The sequence below is a fragment of the Canis lupus genome, chromosome 30 (genome assembly GCF_011100685.1).
Source record: "Canis lupus familiaris isolate Mischka breed German Shepherd chromosome 30, alternate assembly UU_Cfam_GSD_1.0, whole genome shotgun sequence".
NCBI lineage: Eukaryota > Metazoa > Chordata > Mammalia > Carnivora > Canidae > Canis > Canis lupus.
Window position 1 is genome coordinate 38,461,911 of NC_049251.1, and position 12,950 is coordinate 38,474,860.

The following is a 12,950-nucleotide window of genomic DNA, read 5'->3' on the forward strand; positions in this document are numbered from 1 at the left end:
TCCAAAGAAGTAGTAGAATAATCCCAGTAGAGACACGAGCACCAGTGAGCTAGAGGGAGACAGGACTGGGAGGAGAGGTGTAACCAATATAAAAACAGGTTAATGTCTGTTCTATGTATTGAGCAAGTAAAAGCAGTTCTGGGAGTTCCAGCATTCTCGGAAATTGGGGTGGGGGGAGCAATAAACAGAGATGGAGGAAATGGAGCTGAAGTGCAGAGGAAGAAATGCTCACCCTTGTTATGAGGGGCCCCAAGATGGGTGTACCCGCACAGATGACCATGTTGTCCTGCCAGTCTTGGGGAGCACCCCACCTGGCCCCAGGCTCTGAGAACTCTGCCCCTGAGAAGATCTCATCCAGGAGCTGGATTTAAGGGCTATAAATACCTTCCTAAGTCCTCACTAGGCATCTGCCAGATGCTTTGCTCCCAAGGAAATGCCTATGACCCTTGAGATGCTTAAGGGCTCTATTCAGAAGCCAAGAACCAGATCCCTGGTTGTTTGAGGCCAAGATTGTGGCCCCCTGCCTTTGGTTTATTCAGCGGGTCTTTCTGGAGCCTTCAAGGGACTCAATCTAATGTTCGAGGAAGGGAGGAAGGAAGCACCCTGATGTCAGAAGCCCTGAGTGTATGTTAATGCCAGCATGAGTCTTTACGGTTTCTGCTGGCTGTGATTCAGTGACTCTGTGGTTCTGAGTTCATCTAGAGTAGGTGGGCACAGAGGAGTGGGAGCCTGAGTTCTACTCTTTGGGAGCTCCTAGTGTGGTTGATGGGCTGGGGATTTGTACTTGGGGAACCATGCAGAACAGCCCAAGTCTGCACGAGGTCGGAGGGATGGGACATGAATAATGCTGCAGGAGTGAAGGAAGGCTTCGTGGAGGAAGTGGCATGGTAGTTGTCTCAGAAATGAAGTAGATAAAGACTGAAATCCCGGCCAATGCTGCCTGCCCCATTTAAGAACAGGGCAGATGGTACAATGGCTTGAAGAGATGCTGCTACAAGGCCCTTTACTTTCCACTTTTTGTGCCCCTTGCAAGAGAAGATGTAAGGGTTTCCGATGCTTTGGGCTTGGTGATTGCTGTGAGCCTGGGAGGGCCAAGGGCTGAGGCCATTCTTAAGAAGGAGAAGAGCATTTGTTTTCTTTTTAAAAAATATTTTATTTATTTGAGAGAGAGATCACAAGCAGGGAGGAGGGGTAGAGGGAGAAGTAGACTCTCCACTTAGCAGGAAGCCCAATGCAAGACTCGATCTCAGGACCCCCGGGATCATGACCTGAGCTGAAGGAAGATGCTTAACTGCCTGAGCCACCAGGTGCCCAGGAGAAGAGCATTTCTACCACCTGGAGGCTTTGGGGCCCTTCAGTGGGGCTTGTCGGGCTGAGGCTCTGGGTTCATGGTCTGGAGACTCTTTGTTCTCCAGATTTCTCAGATCTCTAGGAGTGGGTATGGGAGGGGAATTGGTCTAAGCTCCCAGCTTTCTTTCTTACAGTCTCTACTCCTTCTGTGTGTGTATGTATGTGTGTCTCATGTATCTGTGTGTGTGCATTCACTGATGTGGTTGTGGGCGCGAATCTCTGTAAATGTGGTTCTCATGTATGTTTGTGTGTCTCTACCTCTCTGTACATTGTGCTGCTTCCATTTGTTTGCTTGTGGGTCTGTTGAGTTATGGGTGTGTGTGTCCATGTCTGGTTGCTCACGTGTCTGTGCATGGGCCTGGGTGTCTGTGTGTGCACCTGGTGTTTGTCTCTGTGTGTGCATGTACTCCTGGGTCTGCAGTGAACAGCGTCACGCTGGCCGTGAACCTGGTGGGCTGTCTCGCGTGGCTGATCGGAGGCGGGGGAGCCACCAACTTTGGCCTCGCCTTTCTCTGGCTCATCCTCTTCACACCCTGCTCCTACGTCTGCTGGTTTCGGCCCATTTACAAGGCCTTCAAGTAAGTGGTTGGTGCCGACCCCAGCTCCTAACCTTGTCTCTTTGCCTACCTCCCCTTTTCTTCTTTACATATTCTCTCCCCTTTTTTTTTTATTACCCCCTGTTCCAAACTCACTTTCACTTGTTCATCTTCAGCTCAGATGGCCGATAGGATGTGGGCTTCCTGAGAACGCAGTGCTGGGGTGAGAGAGTTAGGAGGCAGAGCCTTGGTTCCTTCTTTCCTCACTCCTCACTTCCTTTTTCACTTCTTTGGGTGCACACAGCATGGAGATTAGGTCTATTTTTGTTTTGCCTTCCCCAGGCAGCTGTATGTCAGATTTGCCAATGGAGCCACCTGTCCCAGTTGGGCTGCCTATTTTTGTACCTGTGGGGCCAGCTGATTTGGTACCAAGCGGACCATCTATCCATGTGCGAATGGAATCAGTCATCCATGTACTACTGACATGGTTTATGTGCTAATGATGTCATCCAACTCTGTGCTAAAGGGACCACCCATCCATGTATGAGTGGGGCTGTCTTGGTGCCGATGGGTGTCTACCTTGTGTAAAATGAATTTTCAATCTTGGTGCTAATGGGACTATTCATCCGTATACCAACAAGGATATCTGTCTTGGTGCCAATGGAGAATCCATCTCAGCGCTAACGGGGCCTCAAATGTCTTTGCCAATCAGATCATCTATCCGTATGTCAGTTAGGCTAGTTTAGTTCCAGTAGGGTTCCATTCTTATACCAATGGACTTTCTGTCTCTGAGCTTATGGGAACGTCCATCCATGTACCAGCAGAGCTACATATCTTGGTACCAGTAAGCTTATCCATCCCCTTGACAATGGAGTCATTTATTCCTGCCGTAACTGACCCATCTATTTCTATGCCAGTAGGGCCAACCCTCCATGTACTTACTGTGCATCTGACTGGTCCATTTGTAGGGAGATCTCTCCCTATGTAATGTTGCACACACAAGACTAACACATAGAAGCTTGCGAAGATCCATGTAAACATGGTCCCGTTTTTGCCTCTCCACTAAGTCCTGTAAGCGTCTTCTGTCCATTGTATAATCATTTAAACTTGAGAGGCCTGGGGGGGTCTTGAAGATAGGGGAAGCCCTGGCCCTCTACCCAGTTAATGAGAATCATCTCCTCTGCTGCAGGACTGACAGCTCCTTCAGCTTCATGGCATTCTTCTTTACCTTCATGGCCCAGCTGGTCATCAGCATCATCCAGGCCGTGGGCATCCCAGGCTGGGGAGTCTGGTAAGAGATTGGGGTGTCTGGGATGGACCCATGCCTGGATGGGTGGCATCTGTGGCACCTTGGGTGTGTCCTTTGTTTACATCTTGGGCTAGCTGTTTGGCCTGCAAGAGGATTCAGGGTAGTGTAGTAGACACAGCCATAGCAGCAGAGGGGAAGGAGAACCTCGCAGTGGTTTTTGAGGTTACCAAGGGGTGAACCCAAGAGCAGGAAGCATCATGGGAGAACCCAAGGGCAGGAAGCTTTAGTCTGAGGAGCTTATCTCCTGAGTCCTGGGAAAGGATTTTTCTGAACCATTGCCACAGGCCCTTTGGATGATCTCTTTGCATCCGATGTTGTGGCCCCTCCCTGTGACAATGAGATGGCTCCTGGCTGTGGTGGGGTGGCTCCCGGTTATCTCTCACCATGCTGGCAGCCCCACAGCTGGCCTCTTCTTGCAGCGGCTGGATCGCCACCATCTCCTTCTTCGGAACAAATGTTGGCTCAGCAGTGGTGATGCTCATTCCCACCATCATGTTCACGGTCGTGGCTGTGTTTTCCTTCATCGCCCTCAGCATGGTATGTGGTCACCTCAAGGTTGAGAGGGCGGCTTTGGGAAGGGGCTACGATCTGTAACAACCCCTCCTCCATGTGACAGGAGGACCCAGAGGTCTTCCAAGGGACTCAGTCTAGAATGGCTTGGTGGACTTTGCTCCTAGAACACAGGGCAGGTGTGGGAGGGAGGACTGGCTTTTACAGGGACTTATCTCTGGCTTCCAGTGTTTCCTGGATAGGCTGCCCCTTCCCTTTGATTAACCTTTCCTTGTGCTCCTCCTCCTACAGGTTCATAAATTCTACCGGGGCAGTGGGGGAAGTTTCAGCAAAGCTCAGGAGGAGTGGACCACGGGGGCTTGGAAGAACCCACACGTGCAGCAGGCGGCCCAGAACGCAGCCATGGGGGCGGCCCAGGGGGCCATGAATCAGCCGCAGACTCAATACTCCGCCACCCCCAACTACACATATTCCAATGAGATGTGAGCCATCCACGCCTACCAGGAGGGCAGGGCTGGGGGTCAGTGGGCCGGGGACTCAAGCCACATTGTCTGTTGTGGTAACCAAGCAGGGTTCCTCCCTCCCTTTTCTCCTCCCCACCTTTGTACAAAGAATCAGAGTTATATATATATAACTCCCCCTTCCCCCACTCCTTCGGATTCTGCTCTCAGCGCCCCGAGAGCTGTGGGCTGCACGTGGAGCTGTCCCGTGCGGTGGTAGCTGTGTCCATGTCCCCTTGTGAAATAGTATGCAGTGGAGGTCTCTGTTGTTGCGGTGCTAGATGTATGTTTAGAACTAAACCAGCCCCCACCCTCCACCAGGGTGCCCCCTCTGACCTTGGCCCAGGGACCCCTCATGAACCAGGGGGAGGCAGAGCAGAAAGCCTGGCTCCTTCCCCAGGGTTATGAGCTGAAACTGTCTCCACTTTTGATGTCACTGGGAAGTAACAGTATTTAGCACTCATTGGGGTGGGGGGGTCGATAGGAAGGTGGAGACAGGCTAGGGATCTTCTTTGCTCTTCCTGATCTGGTCTCCTCTCTCTTTCTCCTCCCTCCTCTCTTCCTGGTGTCAGATTCCCTGTGCTTCTTTTCTTGCCCAGGGTCTCTCTCTTCCCCATGTGGCTTATCTTTGTCTTCCCCAAGGCTGAGTGTCCCAATTGTATCTGCTCCTGAGACTGAGCCCATTCCCAAACCAAGGAAGTAGACAGGAGCTGAGCCTTAGGCGCCATGTAGGAGGGCACACAGCTGGAGATGCACAGCCTACCTGGGTACCCGACTCCCAGAAAGTGGAAATGCAGGGTCATCTCAGAGCTTGGCCTGCAGGAGTAGGCTCCTCTCTTCTCTGTCCTGCTTCCCCTCCTTCTCTTCCCAGAGCCCCCTTGAACTTCTCTGCCTGTGTCCCTCCCCATACCCTCAGCTGCTAGCCTAGCCCCATCCTATGCTAAGTGGCATCTGCCATCCATGAGGGCAGATTCCACTGCCTTCTCTGAAGAGCTGGGTGGTGTCCAGGTAATGTTCAGGTGTAAAGGTGCAACTGGAGCCAAGGATATATAAATAATTATTGGTCTCTGTGTGAGATCTGGCTGGCCCAAGCCCACTGGGCAGGTACCAGCTATCTCTGAATGACCATTGGATTCCTAGGAGCAAATAGCTGTTCTGCTTGGGTCTGGTAGAGTGGCAGGCTCAGAGGCTGGGAAGATCGAAGGAGAAGGCAGACGGGGCCCAGTGAGAGGAGAGCATGCCTCTTCCCACCCCAGCTTGCTTTTGGTCATGGAGCAGTTCTGGGCATTTGAACTCAGGCCCCGGAAGAAGCACATGTCCAGTCCTGTCCACAAGCACAATGGCTGGAATGGGATTTCAGGTTGGATGGGGTGGGAGTAGAAGCCCTCTGGTTTGATTTTTTGTTTTCAAATCAAGATTGCTTTTTCCCTTCTGCCTATTAGACTTGTTTTTTGGCCCTTCCTCACCCTGTCAGGACCCCCTTTCCCTTGCAGGATAGTGATTTAAGGCCCGTGGGGATGTTCTGTTCCAAGCATTGTGAAAATGTCCCTGGCTCTTTCTGAGTTCTGGAGGGAGTGGATTCTCACCCAAGGAGCAGCTGCCTATTTTCCATCCTCCCATCTCCTGCCTGGGCTATTTGGCCTGCAAAATGTAGCCAACCCAGCTTGGTCACTCTGGGCTGGCTCCAGCTTGGAACCCAACATCTGGGCTTCCAGGTGCCATCCTGAGCTTAGAGCTCCAGGCACTTCATTTTCCTGTAAGGGGAGCCAAGACCTCTGAAAAGTTATCTTCCTAATGGTCCCTTAGGCTTGGGCCAGAATATGATTGGCTCTCTGCCCTACCATTTTCTCTCCAGAAAGCAGGTGTCACAGCCTCTAGTACCTAAGAAGAGACCCAAGGTCTAGGTTTTCTTCGCCTTTCCTCTCCCCTGCCCTAGACCTCTGGCTCCCTTTCTCTTAGTCTCTCTGGTAGCCCCAGGAGGCCTGTGGTAGATCTCATCCCTGTTGGATGCCACCTGCAGTCAATTTCCTGTCCCACCTGCCTCTCTTCTTTCCTGGCCCAGACCTATATGGCCATGCCTTGGCTCTGTTCTTGGGAAGGCCTGCTACCTGTGTGGTGGCCTAGCTGGTCCAGGCCCTGGGATGCTGCATCTCCAGGCAACTATGCACTTTCCTAGGGAGGGAACTAGTATGAGATATGGGGGCTAGGCATGAATTCATCTCTGCTGGATGGTCTGGGTTGGGGGTGTGGTGGAGGAAGGCCCAGGTCAGTTCTGGGAATCCTCAGGTCTGGCCAGCCAGTGATCTGCTTTGCATTTTACTGGTGCCTACTGCTCCTCCTTGTTTCTGGGAGACACAGACCATTGTCCAACTGGCAGTTGACCTGCCTGAGCTAATGTCTGTCTGTGGTAACTAAGTGAACCATAATAAAGGGGAACATTTGGCCCTGTGTGCCCTGCTGCATCTTGTGTCTTCATGTGGGCCTGTGTGGAGCTTCACTGGGGGGTGTGGGACATGGCGGTAGGGTGGGTCAAGTGGGTTTGTGGCCTGTCATTCCCAGAGGCCAGAAGTCACACACCTCTGTGTGATTCTCCGAGGCAACCTTGGGTAGGCCTTGAAAAGGCCACACAGGCCACCTTGCCTGTCCTATTCGGAGGAGGAGTTCAGAGTTGCCTGAGGAAAGGAGGAAGTGGAAGGCTGGATTAATGGATGGGGGGTGGTTTGGTCCAGACAGTCACTGCAGGCAAGGGCAAGGGTAGCAAGGGTAGAACACAGAGGGACCCCACCTCAGCTCTCACTGATGGAGACTGGCAGCTGACTGAGCAACCTCAACAAACACAGGGCTTGGAGGGGGGGGAGGGTTGTCTCTGGATGGTGAAGAATGAAGATGGCAGAGAGACAGCAGCGAAGGGTACCCCGTATGCTCTCTCTGCTCTGGAGGAGCGTGTGCCCTCCATTTAGATCACTGTGCTGGAATTTTTTTTTTAAGACTTTATTTATTTATTCATGAGACACACAGACACACACAGAGAGAGGCAGAGGGAGAAGCAGGCTCCATGCAGGGAGCCCAACGTGGGACCCGATCCCGGGTCTCCAGGGTCATGCCCTGGGCCAAATGGCAGGCGCTGCACCGCTAAGCTCCCCAGGCTGCCCGAAAGTGCTGTGCTGGAACTTTAAGTTTCTGGTCATCCTTCAGGATTCAGCTTGAGTGACTCCTCTGAGGGCTTCTCTGCCTCTAGTTGTTTGGTCCCTCTGCTTCATGGAGGATCTTAATCTAATTTCCTGTCCCCCTGCTTGTCTCAAGAGCAGGGACAGGTCTGATTTAGCTTTTTTTTTTTTTTTAAGATTTTATTTATTTATTTATTTATTTATTTATTTATTTATTTATTTATTTTAAGGATTTTATTTATTTATTCATAGAGACACACACATAGAGAGAGAGAGGCAGAGATACAGGCAGACGGAGAGGCAGGCTCCATGCAGGGAGCCTGACGTGGGACTCGATCCAGGGTCTCCAGGATCACGCCCTGGGTTGCAGGCGGCGCTAAACCGCTGCGCCACCAGGGCTGCCCTTATTTATTTATTATTAATGAGAAAGAGAGAGAGAGAGGCAGGCTCCATGCAGGGAGCCTGATGCGGGACTTGATCCCAGGTCTCGAGGATCAGGCCCTGGGCTGAAGGCGGCGCTAAACCGCTGAGCCCCCCGGGCTGCCCTCTGATTTAGCTCTGTCACCTGTGCATTTAAAACACAGGAAAGCTCGGCAAAGCTCACTATTAAGTGCCCAGTGATGAGCAGTGCGTACGTGTGCGGTGAGGAGGGCAGATAGGCCAGACCCCGGAGAGGGCGCCAGCCCCACGAGGAGCAGCTCGGACCTGGCGTTCGCGGCAGGACTCCCAGGTGGACTACAACTACCAGGAAGCAGAGAGGTAGACTACAACTCCCAGAAGGCTGCGCCTCACGTGGGTAGCAGGCCGCTCTCGCGTGGCTACGCGCTTAGAGCGGAACACAGCGGCAGGGGCGGCTGAGATATCGCGGTATTTGGGGCTGCGCGAGCCGCCCCAGGCGCGGGTGAGGACCTTGGGGGCTTAGGGGGCTGTGTCCTCTCGGCCCCGCGGTAGGAGCCCCGGGAGCCTCGCTCGCTGTCGGTCCGCGACTGAGTGTGCGTGACCTCACTTTCCGCCCGCGCGCGTGTCTGTGCGTGTGTGTGTGTGGAGGCCGTGGGTCCGCGGGGGCGTGTGCTCGCGTGTGTGACCTCAGTCTCCTGTCTGTGCCCGTGAAGCTCGGGTCGCCCGTGTGGGTGGACGGAGTGAGGGGCTGGGGACGCCTCGGCGCTGCGCTTGCGGTCGGCCGGCGCCTTAGGGACCTCCGGCCCGCGTCCCGGTGGGTGTGTATCTGCCCGAGTGGGTGTGTATCTCCCGAGTCCAGGTGAGTGTGTTGAGTGTGTATCTGCCCGAGTAGGTGTGTATTTGCCCGAGTCTGGGTGGGTGTGTATCTGCCCGAGTCCAGGTGAGTATCTGCCCGAGTGGGTGTGTATGTGCCCGAGTGGGTGTGTATCTGCCCGAGTCCGGGTGAGTGTGTATCTGCCCGAGTGGGTGTGTATCTGCCTGAGTCCAGGTGGGTGGGTGTGTATCTGCCTGAGTCCAGGTGAGTGTGTATGTGCCCGAGTGGGTGTGTATCTGCCCAAGTCCGGGTGAGTGTGTATCTGCCCGAGTCCGGAGTGGGGTGTGTATCTGCCTGAGTCCAGGTGAGTGTGTATTTGCCCGAGTGGGTGTGTATGTGCCCGAGTGGGTGTGTATCTGCCCGAGTCCGGGTGAGTGTGTATCTGCCCAAGTGGGTGTGTATCTGCCTGAGTCCAGGTGGGTGGGTGTGTATCTGCCTGAGTCCAGGTGAGTGTGTATGTGCCCGAGTGGGTGTGTATGTGCCCGAGTGGGTGTGTATCTGCCCAAGTCCGGGTGAGTGTGTATCTGCCCGAGTGGGTGTGTATCTGCCTGAGTCCAGGTGAGTGTGTATCTGCCCGAGTGGGTGTGTATCTGCCCAAGTCCGGAGTGTGGGTGGTGTGTATCCGAGCGTCCCACTGCTGCTTTGTGCTGCACTGTGATTGCTCAGTGCTGTTCAGACTAGGTTAAAGGGTGGCCCTATACTTCCCCTTAATTTAAAAATTGGCAAAATAGAAAAAGCCTTTGTGTGTTGGAGTTTTATCCCCTAGATCTGCGTAAAAGTGCTGAATGGTGTTTCAAAATTTTGCCAGAGAAAAACTTCCTAGTGTCCTGAGATGTATTTAGAGGCCTGTGCCAGCTGATAAGCAGGAGAGATTCCTATAGTTGGGGAAGTAGTGAAGGTCTTGGGAATAGGGTTTTTCCTCACCTCTCTTGCCAGTGTGTGGCTTATAGCCAGTGTGTGTATGTGTGTGTGTGAATTTGATATTTAATTAATATACAGTATACATATATATTGATATACAAGGCATAGAATACAAATGTATAAAAAATATATAATATAGTGTATAATATATGTATATATCCCCAACATGTGGGCTTGAGGAGGAGTGCCTGAATGGGATTTCAGAAGCTGCAGAGTCCAGCTTGCCTGCCTCTAGTGAGAGAGAAGAGCAGTTTTATTTTTTATTTTTTTTAAAGATTTTATTTATTTATTCATGAGACACACGGAGAGAGAGAGGCAGAGACACAGGCAGAGGGAGAAGCAGGCTCTGTGCAGGGAGCCCGACACGGGACTCGATCCCGAGTCTCCAGGATCAGGCCCTGGGCTGAAGGCGGTGCTAAACCACTGAGCCACGCAGGCTGCCCGAGAAGAGCAGTTTTAGCAGAATGCCGAGGCCTTGAGCTCTCTCTCGAGTTCCTTGTCTTACCTCGGGGACAGGAATTTAAAGTGTCCTGTGGCCTTTAAAAAAATTTTTTTTTAAATATTTTATTTATTTACTCACAAGAGACACAGAGAGAGGCAGAGACACAGAGGGAGAAGCGGGGCTCCCTGCAGGAGAACCTGATGCGGGACTCAATCCCAGGTCTCCGGGATCACAACCTGAGCTGAAGGCAGACGCTCAACCACTGAGCCACCCAGGTGCCCCAGCCCTGTGGCCTTTTAATGTCTTTGGGTTTGGGGCAAGGGTGACATTTTGGGGAGCTAGAAGCTGTTCATTAATAGTGGGGCGGAGTATAGTGTGTTGACTGGTTGGAGATGGGGTCAGAGCAAAAGCCTAGAGCCAGAAATGAAGGGCTTTGACCTCAGACTAGAGATGACAAGCACTTAATGGATCCCCGAGCCGCTCATGTTTGGTTCTGCTTTGTCCTAGGCCCCAGCCCCTCACTGTTGCTGTGTTGGGCAGTGCTTGTACCACCTGGTTCTCTGTGGCTCCACACGTGCCCCTACTGTGACTGGCAGGTATTCCTGAAACCTTTACTTAACTCTGCCTTCATTACGCTCATCAGAGGAGCCTTACAAAGCACAAGCTTGCCACAAGCAAGCTCTGGATCTGCCTTTTTTTTTTTTTTTTTGAGAGAGAGAATGTGTGCATGCTCAAGCAGGGGAGGGACATAGAGGGAAAGTCTTTTTTTTTTTTTTAAGATTTTATTTATTCATTCATTCATGAGAGACAGAGAGAGAGAAAGAGAGAGAGAGGCAGAGACACAGGCAGAGGGAGAAGCAGGCTCCATGCAGGGAGCCCGATGCGGGACTCGATCCCAGGACTCCAGGATCACGCCCTGGGCTGAAGGCAGGTGCCAAACCACTGAGCCGCTGAGCCACCTGGGGATCCCAAGAGAGGGAAAATCTTAAGCAGACTTCACAGCATGGAGCCTGGCATGATTCTGGACGTAGGTTCTATCTCACAACCCTGAGATCGTGACCTGGGCCGAAACCGAAGAGTCGGATGCTTAACCTACTGAGCCACCCAGGTGCCATTGTCTGGTTCTGTCTTTCTAACAGAACCTGCCATTTTTCTGGCTGTGGCTTACCTGCATGAGAGGTGCCGGGAGCTGGAGGCTTAGTAATCATAGCCTTCAGCTCTTACAACCTCTCTGCCTGCCAACTCTTTCTGCTGCTCAGGAGTTCCTGAGTCCAGCAAAGCCCAGAAAAATCAGGCACTATCCATAGTTACCTTGGCTGTGCAAGTAGGTGGTTCTACCAGGACCTGGCTAGAGTAGCAGACTTAGTGGTTTGGGATTTGATCTTTTTTGAGAGTAAACAAAGAGCTGCCAGCTATCACACTTCACAAGACTCTTAGGTTGAACCAGTTTGATTTTGCTTTTTTTTTTTTTAATTTTTATTTATTTATGATAGTCACAGAGAGAGAGAGAGAGAGAGAGGCAGAGACACAGGCAGAGGGAGAAGCAGGCTCCATGCACCGGGAGCCCGATGTGGGATTCGATCCCGGGTCTCCAGGATCACGCCCTGGGCCAAAGGCAGGCGCCAAACCACTGCGCCACCCAGGGATCCCTGATTTTGCTTTCAAATATTGGTTGAATTATCCACTTTCTGTTACTCAAATACATCTGTCCCTCACCCCTGACACCCAGCCCACACTCACTTTTCTCTAAAGGTAAGTAGGCTTCGGTCCTTTTAAACCTTGCTCATCAGGCTAAGTAGTAAATCTTGGGCTATACCACCTACTGTGGGGAAGCAATTGAAATCCCTAACATGGCTACATGGCTTCATGCCCTAAGTTTTGTCTTTGTTTTTAAGATTTATTTATTTTAGACAACAAGTGTGAGCAAGAGGAAGAGAGAGAATCCTCAAGGAGACTCCCTTCTGAGCATGGAGCCTGACTTGGGGCTTGATCCCAGGACTCTGAGATCATGATCTGATTTGAAATCAAGAGTTGGCTGCTTAGGGATGCCTGGGTGGCTCAGTGATTGAGCATCTGCCTTCAGCTCAGAGCGTGATCCCCCGAGGTCTGGGGATCCAGTCCCACGTCGGGCTCCCTGCAAGCCTGCTTCTCCCTCTGCCTGTGTTTCTGCCTCTCTCTGTCTCTCATGAATCAATAAATGAAATCTTAAAAAAAAAAAAAAAAAGAGTTGGCTGCTTAACCAACTGAGCCACCCAGGTGCCCTGTGCCCTAATTTTAAGTGATTACTTTCAGTAGCCTCTTCCTTAGAAATGATATCAGCTTGATGTAGAGGCGGTTCGGGGACTGCAGAGATGAAGTTCAGCCTGTGGTGCGGCAGGAATCTCCCTGACCTGGCACCAGTTGGCTGGGGTGGGACAGGGTCAGGGTTTGAGATCTGGCAGGTAGGTGTCCCTGGAGAGTCAAGAATGCCTCCATCACCTGAGGGTGCTAATCAGCGTGCTGATTAGTCCTGGGAAGGAGCTGGCTGATTGGCTTTCTAGACCTTTCCAGTTGCGAACAGGGCTCCCCGAGGCCTGGAGTAGACTCATTTCTGTTCTGGGCAAGCCTGGCCCTGGCTGAGGCCCTGATGTAGAGCAGAGACTGAAGCAGAGCTGGCAAACGGGGGAGTCTTGCTACCGGGAACTGGCTTGTGCTTAGCTCCTGCTGATTAATCCCTGGGTCTGGGCTTCTGGGAGATCTTTCCAGGTAGGAGTAGGATAATCCAAATATGATCCTTAGCTCATGTGGGTGTGTGCCTGAATCCTGAAGGCAAATACCGGACAAAGCGGTCCTCGGGAACCTAGGGGCCTGTGGAGAGAAGAGGAAGCCCCTATGGGTGTGCAGCCACGGAGGTAGTGATTCACAGATACTTCCGCCTTGGAGTTTGCCTTGGTTTCCCCTCC

General features: G+C 52.2%; 1 protein-coding gene across 2 annotated transcripts in view; it reads left to right on the plus strand.

The window, feature by feature from the left end:
• The window catches only part of SCAMP5 (secretory carrier membrane protein 5), a 29,193-nt gene extending 22,538 nt beyond the window's left edge, over window positions 1–6,655 (plus strand). The window contains exons 4-7 of one of the 2 annotated variants that reach the window (XM_038581022.1): window positions 1,772–1,928; window positions 3,076–3,177; window positions 3,615–3,732; window positions 3,997–4,191. In XM_038581022.1, coding sequence (XP_038436950.1) covers window positions 1,772–1,928; window positions 3,076–3,177; window positions 3,615–3,732; window positions 3,997–4,191 — 572 coding nt within the window. Of the gene's footprint in view, window positions 1–1,771; window positions 1,929–3,075; window positions 3,178–3,614; window positions 3,733–3,996 lie in introns of both variants that reach the window. The other variant, XM_038581023.1, reaches the window with a different exon arrangement.
• The last annotated feature ends 6,295 nt before the right edge of the window (window positions 6,656–12,950 follow it).